This window comes from Thalassophryne amazonica, chromosome 7 (genome assembly GCF_902500255.1).
Source record: "Thalassophryne amazonica chromosome 7, fThaAma1.1, whole genome shotgun sequence".
NCBI classification, from domain to species: domain Eukaryota; kingdom Metazoa; phylum Chordata; class Actinopteri; order Batrachoidiformes; family Batrachoididae; genus Thalassophryne; species Thalassophryne amazonica.
In genome coordinates this window covers 61,347,701-61,365,792 of record NC_047109.1, presented here as the reverse complement: position 1 = coordinate 61,365,792, position 18,092 = coordinate 61,347,701, and the positions used below count along the sequence as shown (strand labels likewise).

The window sequence follows — 18,092 nt, the reverse complement described above, 5'->3', positions numbered from 1 at the left end:
TGAATTTCTCGAATAGTGTCCACACGGATATCCCTCACCGGTTCTGAAAAAATTTGATAAAGCAACGTGCGCCGTCTCCCTGCAGCTTCTCAGACAAAGAGATTCCGACGGGAGGGGGAGTCCACACCTCACTCAAAGCCTGCCCACAGGACGACGAATGACGTCACCGACAAGCATGACAAAACTCACGCATGCGCATGAGGGTTTCAAGCTTGTCTGACGTAAAAACATGAATCAAATCCATTTATTTTTTGTCAATAGTAACTTTTTCCATTTTCACTCCTCCTCTCCAGTCATACATTAAAAATTTTTGCAGTGCACACGCCGGTTACATTTTGATCATGGATCAAATAGAGGAATGTTTGGCAACAAAGTCTACAAATATGACCAACTTCACAACACAGTTTAAAAACAACAGACACTCAAATGACCCACAATTAATCGAGGGAAATTGTACGTACTGTAATGTTGGTTTGGAGGTTGATGATTGGATAAAGCAGTGGAGCTCGCCGATGGACAATGTGATCCATAAATTGCCACTGTTCCTGCAGAAAATTGAATTAAGACGCGACGGAGAACTTTATAAAAGGGTCATGTGCACGTTGATGTCATTGCATGGCCATGGAGTTACAGAGTTGAAGAAGCATAAATTAGGCTTTCGGATTTTAGGGCCCCTTCACACACAGTGCGAATTTGGTCGAATTACGCATTAAGTGCGCATGAAGCAGCAATTGTACTCAAACCGTGTAATATCATAGCTGCTTCCAACACCTCGTTCACCTGTGCTACAACTATTTGCACACACCAGCGGCTGAAAGCCAGAGTGTGCGCTGTGCGAGCCTATTGATCTCTGTCACGGCAGGTCTCAGCCAACTTCCAGCTGACACACACGAACATCTAACACCGCTCGCACTGCACTTAGAAATTAGCGAGGCTATCAGGAGTGTTCCTCGGGGGGAGGATTTTATCCCAGCGGCCTTGAAGGACAGCTGGTGTTTGGAAACCAAATAGATATCCAGATTAACAGATGCCTGGCAGATTCTACAGTCTGAAACTTCAGAGTGGCTCCCAATACATCTGAATAGAGGAGAGATGTGGTCTTACAGATGATCAAAGTGGTTTTCCAGTGCAGCCATTCTCCCCGAGATGGATTCCAACATGCGGTTGACACCCGCCGACTGAGCTGACACTGCCCTTCCAATCGAATCAATCATGTGGGGCAGCCTGGACGGGCCAATTAATGCCGCCTCCACCTTCTTAATTTTCCGGCAGACCAGTGCTGTGGCCGCTCCACACAGCAGAAACCCAGTCACCACAGCTCCAAATAAGTAAACATCTTCAACGTCCTCCAAAGACAACGTGTACAGGCACATGACTTGCCACCTCCAGCTGTCCATCACGTAACCCGCCACGTGTCCCGGCAGGACAGGTCGGGTCCTCCGCTCCCAAGTGTCTTGGGAAAAAATAGTATCAATTGCGTTCAGAGACCACTAGATCAGATCCATTTTGCCGTTTTCCAGAGGACCAGGGCTGGCAGCCTCACAGACAAAACACGCTAAGGGAGAGTGGAGGAGATGCGACCGCCCTTGTCGGAGTCCCAAGCACGAGCATGACAACAGTCTGCAGATAATCACTGTCGTACTCAAACTGAAATTTGTCTAAGTGCCCCAGGAGTGTGGCTTTGGTGTGTGCGCTGAACTGACAGGTGTGGCTATGACAGAAACAGCTGTGGGGATCTGTCATTCTAAACATCCCAGCTGGACAGTACTGTGTTTGGACGGACATGGAATACCAACTGACCAAAAGATTCTGACTGGCAATCAGAGCTTTTGGAAGGTGCGGGTTTGAATCCCATGAGTGACTTTTTTTTTTTCTTCAGCTGCGCGATGTGGTTACAACCACATCACACACATCGCGCAGCTGCTGGGGAAAAGCTGCTGTGTTTCCGCATGCCCAGAACCGTCGCATGTTTTTTTTTTTGTGGTGGCACTGGTGTTCCCGTGTGCACAAACTGTCGCACCAGCATCGTGCACACCTGTCCGTTGGCGCAATGTTTTGTAGTGCGCTTATACCAGCTGCTCCGACGGGTGTCGCCCTGGAGTTGTACATATTCGCACTATGTGTGAAGGGGCCTTTAAGGTACCACTCCACAACAGCCTTAGAAAAAAAGAATGACAACCAAATCTAATCCTTTTTAATGCACATAACGCCTGGCGTTTATTTAAGGCAGATATTTATTTTTTTTAGATGAAGGTTTGACCTGGTAATTAAATGAGGCAGGTCTCAATTCAAGGTCAGGCATTTAATCAAGGAAATACAGAAGCCTAATTGGTGCTGGGGATTCCCCGTAGATCATTCAGTGCTTCCTGACTGCAACTAATCCGTTACATACATATAGTGGATTTCAATTATAACGGACAAAATTTGCTGGTCCCTCGTTTATCGCGGGAGTTACGTTCTAAAAATAACTCTCGATAAGCGAAATCTGCCAAGTAGTCAGCGCTATTTTTTGCAATTATTATAGATGTTTTAAGGCTGTAAAACCCCTTCACTACCACTTTTATACACTTTTCTCAAACAGGCATTAACATTTTCTCACTTTTCTCTCCTGTGTAAACACTCTCTTTTTTCTTCTGGGCGAGAAGATTATAAACAGACACACGCAGAACTCTCCCTTCGCTCACTGCCTCCAGAGGTACGGATGCGGGACCCGCAAAGAATCCAAGTCCTCTCTCGGTGGCCACGGAGCTCTGTGGCTGCAGTCAACATCCGGATCAACAGTGAGCGTAGTCTCTGGACCTGTTGCCAGATTTGGCGCAGCTCCGCACAGCAGACAGGAGGGCGGTGTGAGTGGTACCGTGACCGGCCCGTGTATATATATATATATATATATATATATATATATATACACACACACATATATACACACACATACATACATACATACATGAGACAGAGAGAAGCTTAAGCACTGAGTGGAATGGGCTGCAAACCAGTTAACTGGCATAAATATCTGTGGATGTATATTAAACACAAACCCCGAGCACAGCGGCCTCACAAGCCAACCACAGTGTGTTTTATTGGGTGCTTCAGTAATACAAGTGCACAACAAACCACTCTGCAATTGCAGAGGTGGTGGGTAGCCAGTAAATATACAAGTCGTGCCTCTTTCACAGGCAGACCTATACTTTTGTGGTCTGCCTCAAAAGCCTTTCAACAAATACATACAGTACTAACAAAATCAGAGGAAGCTGAAAAGCATGAATTATCCATTGACGCAAACCTTCCTGGGCCATGCAGATAACATCATCGACAAATACAGATAAAGGAAAAAGTAAAAGAATAATCTGCATGTTTGTTCCAGGTGCCACTAAAAAAGAAAGGAAAAAAAAAAGAATTCATACTGTATAGCTGAAGATCAATGCACATGATAATTACAATATTATGCGTGTTTTTTCCCCAATACAATACTTCCAACATTCAGATATTGGAAAATAAAAATCCCAATCTACTCTTTGTATAAAAAGAAGCTTTCAAGTCAACAAGGAACAAAGGACATTTTTAACACAGAAAAGGTAGATAAAATGTTCTGAACAGAGGGGGGGAAGAAAAGGTAGGATGACAGAAGGGCAGGTTTTTACAGTTGCACTTAGTGAGTGTGCTTTGATAGACAGGGTGAGGGAGAGAGGTAGAGTGAAGGTTGGGGGGGGGTAACAGAGGGGGGGAGTCACAGCCAGATGTCTATGTGGCGTATCTCTTCGTCCACTGCTTGGCTATTCTGTCATGCTCTGTTCTGTTGGTCAGGTATTGTGTGGCGATGCTTCCAACCAGAGGGGTCAGCTGAAATGTTGAGAGAGAGAGAATGTAAATCCCGTCAAAAGGTTAACAGAATTTAATTTAATTTTCTTTCACCAAAACATCAAATCTAGGCTTGCACCCCAGATGTACCTTCTGGCAAATTACAGCTGGACTTTCAGGTCTTTTTAAGAAAATTGTCCTCAATACCACTTCATCATGAAGCTGTAAACTGGTTATACAAAATGCAAAACATGCACTTTGCACAATTTCTCCAATCACAGCCAGAGAAGCCTATAACTTCTCCTGGGTTCCCCTGTCTGAAGAAAACTCTCAATAATACTGATTATTTACAGGTATTATACCAAGCCTTCCATTACTTATGCAATCCATCATCTTGGCTTTGAGTCTGAGTTTAAGAATGATAATTTTAGAAATCTTTATATTGAGAATCTATTACTTTTTGTATTGAAATGGCATAAACAAATTAAAATGCTGAACTACCAAGCAGCCCCAATGCTTTTGGAAGGTACTGTACAATATTGGACAAGCCATCTGTGGCGCCAACCACAGATTATCTGAAGAACTGCTTTGAAGCTCAAAATGGGTGTGCCAAATGCCACCATCTTGGCAGTACCCAACTCTGCCTTACTTCCAGCCAGACCATAAAAGGATAAAAAGATGGAGTGTGGGTAAGACTGGACTGACCTTGGTGGGATGAAGTCTGAACATGCCCACCCCCATCTGGAAGTTACCAAACAAGCTAAGACTAATAGGCTAACCTTAGTTCGGGAGTTTGATTAATGCATATGCTTCTGGACTGGGGGGCATTTCGTAACAGGTGGCTTGAGTACCGGTATTAAAAACTATTACCTCAAAACCTTCGGCATCATCAATGTAGCTAACATCACCAACTTATCAATTCCTGGTAATTAGTACCAAAACACAAATTAAGTCATTCTAAAATTTCACTCAATGTAAATAGTGGAGCACAGACTTTTTAGATGGTCCATTACTACAATTAACTGCACAGCACTTCATATTTGTCATAAAATGCTAAGGAAAGACAAACATGATCAAGTCAACAGCAGCTAGTAGCCTCAGGTAGTGAGGTCCTGGACGCGAATTTGGGAAAAGTAGTATGGTCGGGGAATGTTCTGCCCTTTTCGCCTCTGACTGGCTAGAAGGTGTCTACCATGATTGCCTATTGATTTGGCTGGAAAACGTCATCTTACGTTCAGGAACTGCTGTTGTCTTATCTTGATCGTAACAGTGTGATAAATGTGTGCCGTTATATTTATATTCAAAGCTCACTTTTTCATAGCCTTTTTAGAGCATGTTTAGATTAGTCTTAGCTTTTTCGGGTAGTTTTGTAATGAAAATGTGAATTTACAATGTCATCATAATGTTGGATTGTTGTTTACTCTGTTGGCTCTCAAGCGTTGAACAGTATCCTTTTAAAGCATATGCAGACTTGTGCAATACCTGGGTCCAAACGTAGGCCTATGCAATAAAATATCTCCTCCAATCTTAACCCATTTCAACCCATTGGTCACAAATGTGACCAGAAAAAAATGGACACTTTCAAGGCTTTAAAAATGTTACTGAATCAATCATCAGTACATGTAGAGCAAAATAGAGAAATGGAAGGGTTTGAATCAAGTACGTGCAATATCAGGGTGGGTAGTGCAATTTGTCACGTGACCAGAGCTGTTTACATTATAGTGGCTCAGACAGAATCAAATTGTTACACCAGTGCTCTCAAACAAAACCTTAGGAAGGTTTGTGAAAATAAACACATCACCAAGACTGGCAAGTATGTTTAATATTTTGAAGTAAATATGTAGAACTGATCAAGGACAAACTATTCAAAACATCTCTGGCTGAAATATGTTAAAATACTGAGGACTACACAAGAAAATGTGTCAATTGCCTGTGGAAAACCCTGATAATATATATTATCCCACCGGTCACCTTTTCACCTGCTTTCCATGAAAAAAAAAAAATAAAAAAAATAACAGTTGATCATTTCAAAAAGGTACTGATGGCACATGATTACATATTTCATGTCTGGGAAAAATCTGGCATTAAATGGATTAATGATGTGAAGTAATAACGAGGTGACTGGTCGTAAGATACACTGGGTCAACACAAACTTTTTCAAGGCATCATTCAGGAAAGAACCAACGGTCTAGGGAAATAAGGCATGCGCATGTATAATGTAACCAGTTTGTAACAGTTTATTACTAGATTGTAGAATTCTAATATCAAAAAAGAAACAAGAAAAACAGATGCTTGCATTTATGTGTTGACATGAAGTGTAATAACTGCAATATAGAAATGACTGTTATACTGTTTATACTGATAAACTTATATCTTATTAATCTGGGATCGTGCACATATTCAAATTAAGGTGCAGGAGCCAGCCAAAAACAAATACATAAAAAAATATAGATGCAAGCAGCCATGTGGAGGTCAAGCAGAAGAATGGCAGCATAGATAAAGTAATGTTAGTTTGCTCACTACTAGGATAGTAACTTTACTGAAGATGCGATGGTGGCAGCCATTGATAAACTATTAAACTGTGATACCACATACAGCCTTGTAGTTATATTACAGATATATTTACCACTTAGCTTAAAACATTTACCACTTTTAAAACATTTATCTCTGCTCAGCTGTCAGTCTGCCCTGCTCAGGCATGAGAAAATGTTTCAAAACAGACTTCTACTGCTGCTCACCTTCTAGCCAAATCAGAAGCGAAAAGGGCGGAACCCAGGGGCGAAAAGGGCAGAGCCTTCCACTACCATTCCATGTTTCGCAAACTCGCGTCCTGGACCTGCTGGCACACTAACTGTCACTCAAAGCAGGTCATGCCCCTAATTACAGTCTTAAATTTGTAGCTTAAAATAGCTGAAACTGAAGTTATTAAAAAGTTCACCCCTGTACAGTATCAGGAATGAAGAAATTAGCTATATAGACCTAAACAGAGTTTTGTTTTTGTACCAGGCCAAAAGCTTACTTATTTTTGCTGGAACGTTGGAGATAGTAACATGGGCTTCTATAGGGAGTGACTCAGTTTTTAAGCTAGCCTCAAACACCTATTTAAGGAAACACAAGATATGAAGCTTCTATATTGGCTTCATTTTTTCAGCCCTGTAGGTTGCTGCTTGGTTTTCGCGTACCCGAAAAGTTATCGTGACCATGTTGTAAAATTAATGTATGCTACACTATGTTTGAGAAATCACAAAAATCACAGTGAGTGATAAAATGTCAGTTTAAATAAAAAAATAACTTCATCATTTTGTAAAATCAGGACTGACCACAATTTATGTATAAATATTTATTGCCATATGCAAATAGCAGGTCAGCTAACCCAAGTTTGGGACAAAGGTCTCAATGCAGCCATGTGGTTGTAAAAGTTTCACCAGGACCTACAAACAAAATGTTACTTTTTCCCCACATTTAACAACACAAAGGCATACAGAGAGTGTGCTGATCATAGCCATTACTTTGTTTGGCTTTCTATTAGCTTAATGTTGCTGACATTGGTAGAGAAGTTAGGAGACATTCACAGAAGCATGTCTTTTGTGTTCCAATACTACATTTGGAAAGAACAACCACCAAGCCACAACATTAGGATTTGGGTAAAGAGAACAGGCAGTTCTGGAACGTTTACAACTTATGTAAAACAAATGTTGATGTTTTTATGGCTGTTTGGTTCAGGTGGTGATGTGAAAAACAGCTAAAATACTGGAACAAAACCCTATAGCTTCAGGTGATACTAAATTACAATAATATTAGGCCTCTCCTTAGTAAAACAGCCGGTCCTTCAATAGCCTTGGTGAAAAAATATCATGCTCAAATTCAAACTGGTCTAAAATGTCTCTTAAATTGGGTGAAAATATGATAAATTCGAAGTGTATATGAACATAGTCATCAATAAATTAAAGTTGGGGGGGGGGGGGGTGTCTCCTCGGAGGGTCTTGGTGAAAGTCTATCCTGCTCAAATTCTAATTTCCCTGAGGTTCACTCATTTGGGATGTCCTGTTCACATAGGTTGAAAATCTGGTAAATTTTGTTAAAATTATCAAAGACACAACAAAGTGTGACTGACTCATGCACAAAATGTATTTCTACATACACCTTCTGGAATTACAGCCAGCAGGGGGCAATTCGCAAATTACATCAAACTGTGTAACTGGACAATATGAGCACATAAGATTGGTACTCTGGCACCTGACACTGCTGTGTTCCCTTGTGAATCCAAACCACCACACATGTGGAACACAGTTGATGATGACAGGTTAAAGTTTTTCATAGCCATAAAGTGACAGCTGCAAGAAGGACACAATGAAATCTTTAAATAAATTACACAAATCATTGGACTGTTTTTTTTTTCTTCTGACTGTTCAAGCAGCTGGTCATTTCCTGGAAGTTATTTTTTAGTAGCATGTTTCATACAAGAAATACCACTGAAAGTGCTTTCAAGATAAACAAGATTTAAAACAATTGTACCAACAATCCAAAAGAACATGCATCTCAGTGTGTTAAGAAAAAGGTGGTAATTAGTGAAAAGTCTTCAACAGTATGCCAAAAGGTGTCTACGGCACTAATAATATAGTCATATTGCTGTATGGAATAACCAGAACCTGATTTTTTTTTTTTTTGTCATTTTAAATGTTACATGTGGTATTGCATCCAATTAATATCTGAAGCTAGGTGTATAGCTGCTGATCACATGAATCTGAATCTTTCAGATGAAATAAGGGGATCTGGGGGTACGGGTGTGCAGTATATGCGGTAGACGGTACAAATTTGTACTTTGGTAGAGATTTGGACTTTTTTTTTTTCACGGCCAAATCATACACTGTTCACCATCTACCCATTTATAGAAACCCTTTTGTAATCGTGTCCTAGTGTTTAAAGTAAAACAAGGTAAAGACAACTAAGAAAACAGCAAATCAGTCTCCTGCTGAACAAGATTATATTTCACTCAATAACCTTTGCTGCTCTTTTCTAATGCAGCATCATATTATAAAGCCTTTAACCTACACATTATTATTTAAAGTCTAATAAAGCTACACTGAACTACACTACACTGAATATAAATGCAACACTTTTGTTTTTGCTCCCATTTGTCATGAGCTGAACTCAAAGATCTAAAACATTTTCTATGTACACAAAAGACCTATTTCTCTCAAATATTGTTTACAAATGTGTCTAAACCTGTCTTAGTGAGCACTTCTCCTTTGCCGAGACAATCCATCCCACCTCACAGGTGTGGCATATCAAGATACTGATTAGACAGCATGACTATTGCACAGGTGTGCCTTAGGCTGGCCACAAGAAAAAGCCACTGTGAAATATGCAATTTTGCTTTATGGGGTAGGGGTTCAGAAAACCAGTCAGCATGTGGTGTGACTACCATTTGCCTCACACAGTGCAACACATGGTCACACAACAGCAACTACATTTACGGCAGTAAGGAGAAACTGAAACCAACAGAATGCTATTTTGAAAATAAATTTTTGAAAGTTTTTTTTTAGCAATTTTGAATCACTAAGGATAAGAAACATGATTATGACATAAATCCCATAATTCTCCTTTACATAATCCAGAAGTAACAGACATGCAGTAGCGTACAAGTAAAACCCAGCCTTCAGCCTTACTTTCAACAGCATTTTAAATGCAGTGTTGGATCAACAAGCTGTTTACAACTGCTGGAGTATCCGGAGTGCTCAGAAGTAGAAAAAGATCAGGGTTTATGAATTCCATTCTAAATTTGGGGCAGTGCAACATCAATCTTTCTGATTGAAAAGCAATTATACTGTGTTTTACAATCGATGCACTTTTAGGATATCCACGGTGTTCATTGTGTAACGGTTGTCTGTAGCAGGCTTGATCATGTCATCCCATATTCAGTGCTATAAATGTCCACTGCTATTCAAACTGTAAACAGTTGATCCCCTGGGTGCAACAAAGAATTTGGAAGCCGAGCAGGAGAGTTTGTGAAGCAGGAAAAATGACAATGAAAATATCTGTCATCTCAGGACAACTTTATGCACTTTACTGACTTCCTTTATGCAAATGCAGTGAATCATACTGAAATCAAAAGTGCAACAAATAAGACACTGCGGCTGCAAACATCTATTGTACATCTGCAGCAGTGGAGAGTGATTCCAACTGCATCCCTCTCTTCCCATTCACATATTCCAGTACTTAATGACAGATCTATAAAAGAGTGCAACAATGCCAGGCATTTTATTCACACGCCAAAAAGAACAAATCTTTTACTTTTATAGTATCTTGCACAGTGATTATGACTTTTTCAGTAACTGCTCCTTGCGGGTCTTTTCTTCAAGCAGCCAGTGCTTCTTTGTTGTAAAAATGTGGCTTTAATATTTAAAACTCCAGGCTGCCAACTGTGCCAAAGTTCTGTAGCAGTATAAGGTCACGGGAAACAATGAGGGTCTGAACTGCAGGGTCTGGCTGCAGCTTTTCTGAATGCCTGACAAGTTTACTCTCACTCGAGGCAAAATTTTGACATTTTAAAAAAAAGAATTGATCCGCAACAAAGAACAGTTAATCTGTTCCTTCTTGCTATATTGGACAGAACAAACATTCCCTTACACTAATTTATTGTATTTTTTTATACATAAACAGGGATTACACTGGGGATTAGAAACAATATGATAGATGACATTTCGACGTCTTACCTGGGTTACAGTCTGTGAGCAGGGAGCAGATGGACAGCAGGACCTTGGAGATGGTGAGGGCAGGGCTCCAGTTGTCCTTTAAGATGTCAAGGCAGATCACCCCCTGACTGTTGATGTTGCAGTGATAGATCCTTGTCCGAAATGTTACCTGCAGGTATAAGCATGATGTGGTTTGTACAAACAGAGAGCTTCATTTATCCAGAAAAAAGTAAATGAAGATTAGTCATAATAATGCTGCTGGTCAACATCTGGCAGACTAGGTCTTCATCCACTGAGCTGCCTGTTCTACAGTGGGATTTTGGTAAAAATGGCGCTAAAGTTGCCAAATTTGTATTTATCAGAAAAGTAGCTGTCATGATTCGTATACAATTGCTGCTAGATCCCTCAGCTGTGTTAATTAATATGTACTGTGTAATTAATATGGCAAGCATGGGATGAAGGGAGCCAGTCATTCAGTAGCTCTGCAAAAATTCTGAAAGTAATGCCATAAAAAACTACGGCATATTCAGCTCTGAAACTGATACAGATGACGACTAGTTATCACATGTTTTGGGTCACTTGACATATTTTAACACGTACAAAAATCAGAATAGAAAACAAAGGCAGACATGCTCATCAAGTTGCTTATGGAACCTTTTTGCTAATCACAGGGTCCTGGGGGCCACTAATGCCACTGTTGCTTGTGTATACACGTGCAGCTCAAAAGTCAGAACACTGTGGGGGAAAAAAAAAAAAAAAAAAAAAAAATCAATATTTTTGTCAGGTATTTCAGAAAGTCAACAAAGAAGAACTCGGTAAAGAGAATATAATACAATGTTAAATACCCTTGGCTGTATGAGCATTGTCTTCTTTATAATTTGGGTACATTTTTTTGAGACACCCTATACATGTTTGTATGTAAATATATATACGAGGTCTGTTAGAAAAGTATCGGACCTTTATATTTTTTTGCAAAAACCATATGGATTTGAATCACGTGTGATTGCATCAGCCAAGCTTGAACCTTCGTGTGCATGCGTGAGTTTTTTCACGCCTGTCGGTTTGTTTGTGTGAGCAGTGGTTCACCCCTCTCGTCAGATTTTTATTGCGAATAAATGAATGATTTGGAGCTTTGCTGCATCAAATTTTTCCAGAAACTGTGAGAGACCTCCAGGTGGACACCATTCGGAAAATTCAGATGGCTTTCAGCGACGATTTTATGGGGATTACACAGATTAAGGAGTGCTCCAGCCGGTTTAAAAACCGCCCACAGCGTCTGAGAGCGCGGCGCACTCCGAGCGCCGATTGACAGGCTGACACCCCGCTGAAACAACCAGATCATTTCCAACATGAAGGCTTTGTTGATCCGGAACGTTGTCTGACTTCCACAAAAAAAGGCAGAAGGCGTGGACATCAGCACTTTTTCGGCACGTTCCACTGTTATTTTTCATGGAAAGAGAAGCGGAGGGATGCGCCACTGTGCTGCTCATGGCGCGGCACAAAACCACCTCAGTGTTGGTCTCACAGGACGGCTTTCAGATGGCTCAGACGGCTTTCGGTGGCGTTTCAGTCGTGTGACTATCCAAGAAATTGTGCATGAGCTGGGCATGCCCCAACATGTCCTGTGAGGCTTCATCACGGCGTTGCTTTGCGCCATGCGGAAACGTCCCGACGCGCGGAATTCCTCCGCACGTCTGTCTCAATGTGCCGAAAAAGTGCTGATGCCCACGTCTTCTGCAATTTCTGTGCTAGTCAGACAATGTCCCAGATCAACACAGTGTCCAGTTTAGAAATGAACGGCACATTCCACTGTTACAGGAGTTTTTGTCATGGAAAGAGGAGCGGAGGAATTCCACGCGTCGCGGTGGAGCCGCACACACACACACACACACACCAGAGGTATAGATTTCTGAAGCGTGACATCATGTATCCATGACAATCAAGGTGGATGTATTTTGAAGACCTGTGTGAGTGAGTGAGAGATCTCGATCATCATGCATCAACTTACGTCCTTAATTTCTCCAGTTCTAACAACAGTAAAAAACATCTGGTTTCAGTTCCCACCCCCCCCCCCCCCCCCCCCCACACACACACTTTAAATCAATATGTTTCTCAAACCTTTTCAGACCAAGGACTGCTTACCCCCCCCCCCAAGAAAAAAACCCCACCTCGCAAACCCTCTAACGCTCCGAAGTCATTTTAAACAGTTTGAGAAACACTTTTAAATTAGATGATGTTCATTTTAAATCTGATATTTTACCAACATACTCATGAACCCCTGGGGTCGGACCACTCTTTAAGAAAGTCTACTTTAGCTGAATGTGGGCAGGTTTTTTTTTCACTTCACCTTGTTCTTTGGTGGAGTTCATGTTCTAACTAAACGCAGCCATTACTTCTTCTTTGTGACGGTTTGATGCACGTTTTGGCAACTGAAATATTTACGTAAGCAATTAGACTGACACATCGCCCCAGCCCTAATTATATCAGGTAATGAATAAATAATCACAGCAATAACCTTTTTCAATGATATAATCATTTTAAGTAGTATTCAGTCACAGTGAAATCTGCATAAGAATCAGAATCACCTTTATTGTCATTGTAATTTGCATTGCAACGAGATTTGAGTGCAACTCCAAAAAGTGCTTTTCTGAGGTGCGAGTAATTGCTAGCCAAATAGAAGATAATACATTTTAACAATAAATTATTCAAAGTATATGTACAACTAAATAAAATACAATGTGGAACAAGTAAAATGTAAAACAAGAATTATATACAACTGTGGAATCATATTGCACGGGAAATATTGCACATGGTGTACAGATATTGCACAAGGAACTTGAAAAGTGCAGATTAGAGTAATTTGTTATTGTTCAGTGCAGTGATCGCTCTGGGGAGAAAGCTGTCCTTGAGTCTCTTTGTCCTGGTTTTGATTGACCTATACTGTCGGCCAGAGGGCAGTAGGTCAAACAGGTGGTTGCTGGGGTGGGATGTGTCTTTGCTGATGCTGGCAGCTCTGCTGAGGTAGCGAGAGCTGGCAATGTCCTCCAGGCTGGGCAGAGAGCAGCCAGTGATCCCCTGGGCCATTTTGATCATCCTCTGCAGCGCTCTCCTGTCTGCTGCTGAGCACCCCCAGTACCACGCTGTGATGCAGTACGCCAGGTGGTGGCTCTGTTGAACAACACCAGCAGCTTCTCCTCCAGATTGTTTCTCCTGAGTACCCTCAGGAAGTGGAGTCGCTACTGGGCTTTCTTCACCACCACTGTGGTGTTGGTAGTCCAGGAGAGGCCGTCAGAGAGCTGCACTCCCAGGAACCTGATGGAAGTGACCCTTTCCACACAGTCCCCATGGATGTAGAGGGAGGCTGGGTCCGCCCTGCCCTTCCTGAAGTCCAGGATTATTTCTTTTGTTTTTGTGGTGTTCAGTGGCAGGTTGCTAGCTGAACACCACGCTGTCAGTCGATTGACCTCATCTCTGTAATCGGACTCACCCCCCCAAGAGATAAGCCCAATCACGGTGGTATCATCCGCAAACTTTATGATTGTGTTTGAGAGATGGGTCGGAGAGCAGTCGTGTGTGTAAAGGGTGAACAGGAGGGGGCTCAGTACACAGCCTTGAGGGGAGCTGGTGCTGAGTGTGATGGCGGAGGAAAGGTGGGGGCCAAGTTTCACGGACTGCGGGTGGTTTGTGAAGAAGTCCTTGATCCACTGGCAGATGGGGGTGGAGATGCCCAGATGCATTGGTTTCTGGACCAGGATCTCCAGGATGATGTGGTTGAAGGCTGAACCGAAGTCCAGGAAGAGCATCCTCACATAGTTCCCCTGGTGCTCCAGGTGGCTCAGCGCGGTGTGGAGAGCTGTGGTGATAGTGTCCTCTGTGGAGGGGTTTGCCCTGTAGGCAAACCCATCACAATAAGGCAAACTGGTGGGGGTCCAGAGTGGGAGGCAGACAGGCTCTGATGTGTTGAGAGACCAGTCTTTCAAAGCACTTCATGACCACAGGCGTAAGTGCCACAGGCCTGTAGTCATTTATGCTCTCTACTGCTGACTTCTTTGGGACTGGAATGATGGTGGAAGATTTGAGGCAGAGTGGAATGATGGCCTGTGACAGGGACAGGTTAAGATGCAGGTGAAGACCTCCAGCCAGTTGGTCAGCGTATGGTTCGAGTACCTTTCCAGGTACACCATCGGGGCCGGCCGCCTTCCTGGGGTTTACCCGCCTTCAGCACACGTCTCACTTCGTGTTCCTAAAGTGTTAGCGTGCTAGTGCTGGAGGGTGGTGGTGTGTGAGTTGCTGCTGCTCTGTCTGCTTCGAAGCGGGCAAAGAAGTGGTTCAGCCCCTCTGCCAGCAAGGCGTCAGACCTAGCATTTCCTGGGTTGCTGCTTCTGTAGTTGGCTATATAATTTATTCCCTGCCACATCCTTCTGGGTCATTCACAGTGAAGTGGTCCTCTATCTTTTTCTTGTAGGCAGCCTTGGCCTCCCTGATGCCTCTTTTCAGGTCGGACCTGGCCGCGCTGTACAGGGCCCTCTCCCCTGATTTATGAGCAGTCTTGGCAAATGAGGATTAGCTTATCATGCAATACATACCAATGACTTCTTGCTGATGTTAGGTGCAAGGAGACAAGTGCCAGCATGTTTCAGGGACATTACAATAAGGATAAAAAAAAAAACTAACAAATTTAAGATGTTAAAGATGATTAAAAAAATGAATGCATAAGGAGGTGGCCTGCCAATATGTAGACCTGGGTTTGAATCCCACTCATGCTACCTGTCTGTGTCCTTGGAAATGGATACCGGCCTCGGCTGAGAAAGTAAACTGCATTGGACCAGAGTTGTAGACTCTCATTTGCTTGACTCAATGGAATCCAGAGAAAAGCACAGGCACCAACAGGCATCAGGGTCTAAATAGAACTTACTTTTACATCTTTTATCAAAGGCAAATGACTAAAAAAAATTATGAAAACAAGCACACTTTATAAAATTATTCAGACACTCTCAAATTGTTGCTGTTTGTATTTTGGCTGCTCCCAGTTGTTCAGGGTTGCTGATGCTGACCAACGAAAGACCACCATAGATTTTGGCACAAGTTTTACACTGGATGCTCTTCCTGATGCATCTCCAATTCTACATGAAGAAACACACACAACCCCTGGTCTTCTCATGTGCCTCCCAACCAAGTACTAATCAGAATTTACTCTGCTTCACTTCTGAAATTTGAGTGGCTCACGTGTACAGAGCAGCACAGTTGCTTCAATTTGTAAAAACAAAAAGAAAAACAGACTAGCAGAAAACAGAGCTTAGAATCAGAATCAAATTTATTGCCAAGTTCTCACATACAAAGAATTTGATCCGGTGATCTTCTCAGGTGAAGTAATTTGTTGGTATAGCAGAGAAGAATGTGCTAAAGGTAGACCGTGTCAAATTTACAGCAGAAATAATCATGTTTACAGTTTGATACAAAACAACCAACACAAGAGACTGCTCCCCACTGGCAAATGTGACTTCGGTGCAAGTGCTTGCTACATTCTGATAACATTTCAAGGAATTGTACCAAGTTTCCTAAAATTCGTCCTAAAAATGTGAGAGAAGTTGATTTCAGAATGCAGGCACCAACTCATGAAAATGACAGTGTTTAGGTTTGTTAGTCAAGGGCCAGAACTCTTGTACAATATTACAATATGCATATTATCAACCTATAACAAGGATTTGTACCAAGATACATAAAATTCCTCCTAAAAGTGTGAGAAGCGTTGATTTCATAAAGCTTATTGTCTTTTTGGGACGGATGGATGCACAGACAGAGCCACGACATAATCCCCCCTAGAGCCTTTGGGCCAGCAGGGGATAATGCACAAAAAAATAAAAACAATCAAACCCTCCAAAAAAGTTTTGTTCTCTACAGTTCATGACAGCTGTACAGGGGGGTATCTTTTATATGACTCATTAGCATTAGCCATTTCACACTATAAAGTTATGCATATTGGGTGTGGGTGATTTCAGTGACAGCTGCTAACAGGCCAGGAACTCCTTTCTGAGCACTTATGCTACTTATCTTGGTCCAGGTCACATTTTTATGCAAATGACATCATATGGCTTGCAGGGTGGTTAATTGTACAACTGGGCTGTCAAAGGCATCTGTGCTCCAGGATTTTCCGTGAGTGAAATTTTAGTATTTAATTTGTATGCTGGCACCCTTAATACTAAATAAATAAATAAAATAATACTAAATACTTAACAGGTATCAATAGCTGGATAATATTAACTAAACTGATACAGCCATGGTTACTGAGGCTATTTGCCAGTCATAGTTTTTAAAAGCAGTTTGTTATTCAAACCACAGTGCAGTCAGCAGAAATGTGAGGGAATAAATCATCTGAACCCTGGTCAAAATTTGCTAGCCTTAGGAATTTTGGCAACTTTGCAATAGGTGGGCGTGTCCTTGCTTCATTAGTTTCTGCCCAGGTCATGCCAGTCTTACCTATGTTCCACCTTTTTATACTTTTATGGGTTGACAACCAAAACCAACCCACTTGAGCTTCGGACCCGCTGTTCAGAAAACCATAGGGGGGATTATGTCGTGGCTCTGTCTGTGCATCCATCCGTCCCAAAAAGACAATAAGCTTTATGAAATGGGCCCCTCCCCAATCAGACCGGGAGTGACATGTTTAGCCACATGTTCTCCTTGAATTGCTGGCTGTCTGAGTGGTGTCTAAAAAAATGAGGTGGGCTTCATAGATAATTGGCAAAGCTTCTGGGGAAAACCTGGTCTTGTTAGGAGAGACGGCATCCATCCCACTTTGGATGGAGCAGCTCTCATTTCTAGAAATCTGGCCAATTTTCTTAAATCCTCCAAACCGTGACTATCCAGGGTTGGGACCAGGAAGCAGAGTTGTAGTCTTACACACCTCTCTGCAGCTTCTCTCCCCCTGCCATCCCCTCATTACCCCATCCCCGTAGAGACGGTGCCTGCTCCCAGACTACCAATAACCAGCAAAAATCTATTTAAGCATAAAAATTCAAAAAGAAAAAATAATATAGCACCTTCAACTGCACCACAGACTAAAACAGTTAAATGTGGTCTATTAAACATTAGGTCTCTCTCTTCTAAGTCCCTGTTGGTAAATGATATAATATTGATCAACATATTGATTTATTCTGCCTTACAGAAACCTGGTTACAGCAGGATGAATATGTTAGTTTAAATGAGTCAACACCCCCGAGTCACACTAACTGTCAGAATGCTCGTAGCACGGGCCGGGGCGGAGGATTAGCAGCAATCTTCCATTCCAGCTTATTAATTAATCAAAAACCCAGACAGAGCTTTAATTCATTTGAAAGCTTGACTCTTAGTCTTGTCCATCCAAATTGGAAGTCCCAAAAACCAGTTTTATTTGTTATTATCTATCGTCCACCTGGTCGTTACTGTGAGTTTCTCTGTGAATTTTCAGACCTTTTGTCTGACTTAGTGCTTAGCTCAGATAAGATAATTATAGTGGGCGATTTTAACATCCACACAGATGCTGAGAATGACAGCCTCAACACTGCATTTAATCTATTATTAGACTCTATTGGCTTTGCTCAAAAAGTAAATGAGTCCACC

At 41.9% G+C, this 18,092-nt stretch overlaps 1 protein-coding gene across 1 annotated transcript in view; it reads right to left on the bottom strand.

The window, feature by feature from the left end:
* Positions 1-3,054: 3,054 nt before the first annotated feature.
* LOC117514018 (ubiquitin-conjugating enzyme E2 E2-like) overlaps positions 3,055-18,092 on the bottom strand; it is a 178,509-nt gene continuing 163,471 nt past the window's right edge. The window contains exons 5-6 of the mRNA XM_034174298.1: positions 10,515-10,662; positions 3,055-3,840 (exon numbers count right to left, since the gene is read on the bottom strand). Of these exons, the coding sequence (XP_034030189.1) occupies positions 3,782-3,840; positions 10,515-10,662 (207 nt within the window). The 3' untranslated portion in view covers positions 3,055-3,781. The remainder of the gene's footprint in view (positions 3,841-10,514; positions 10,663-18,092) is intronic.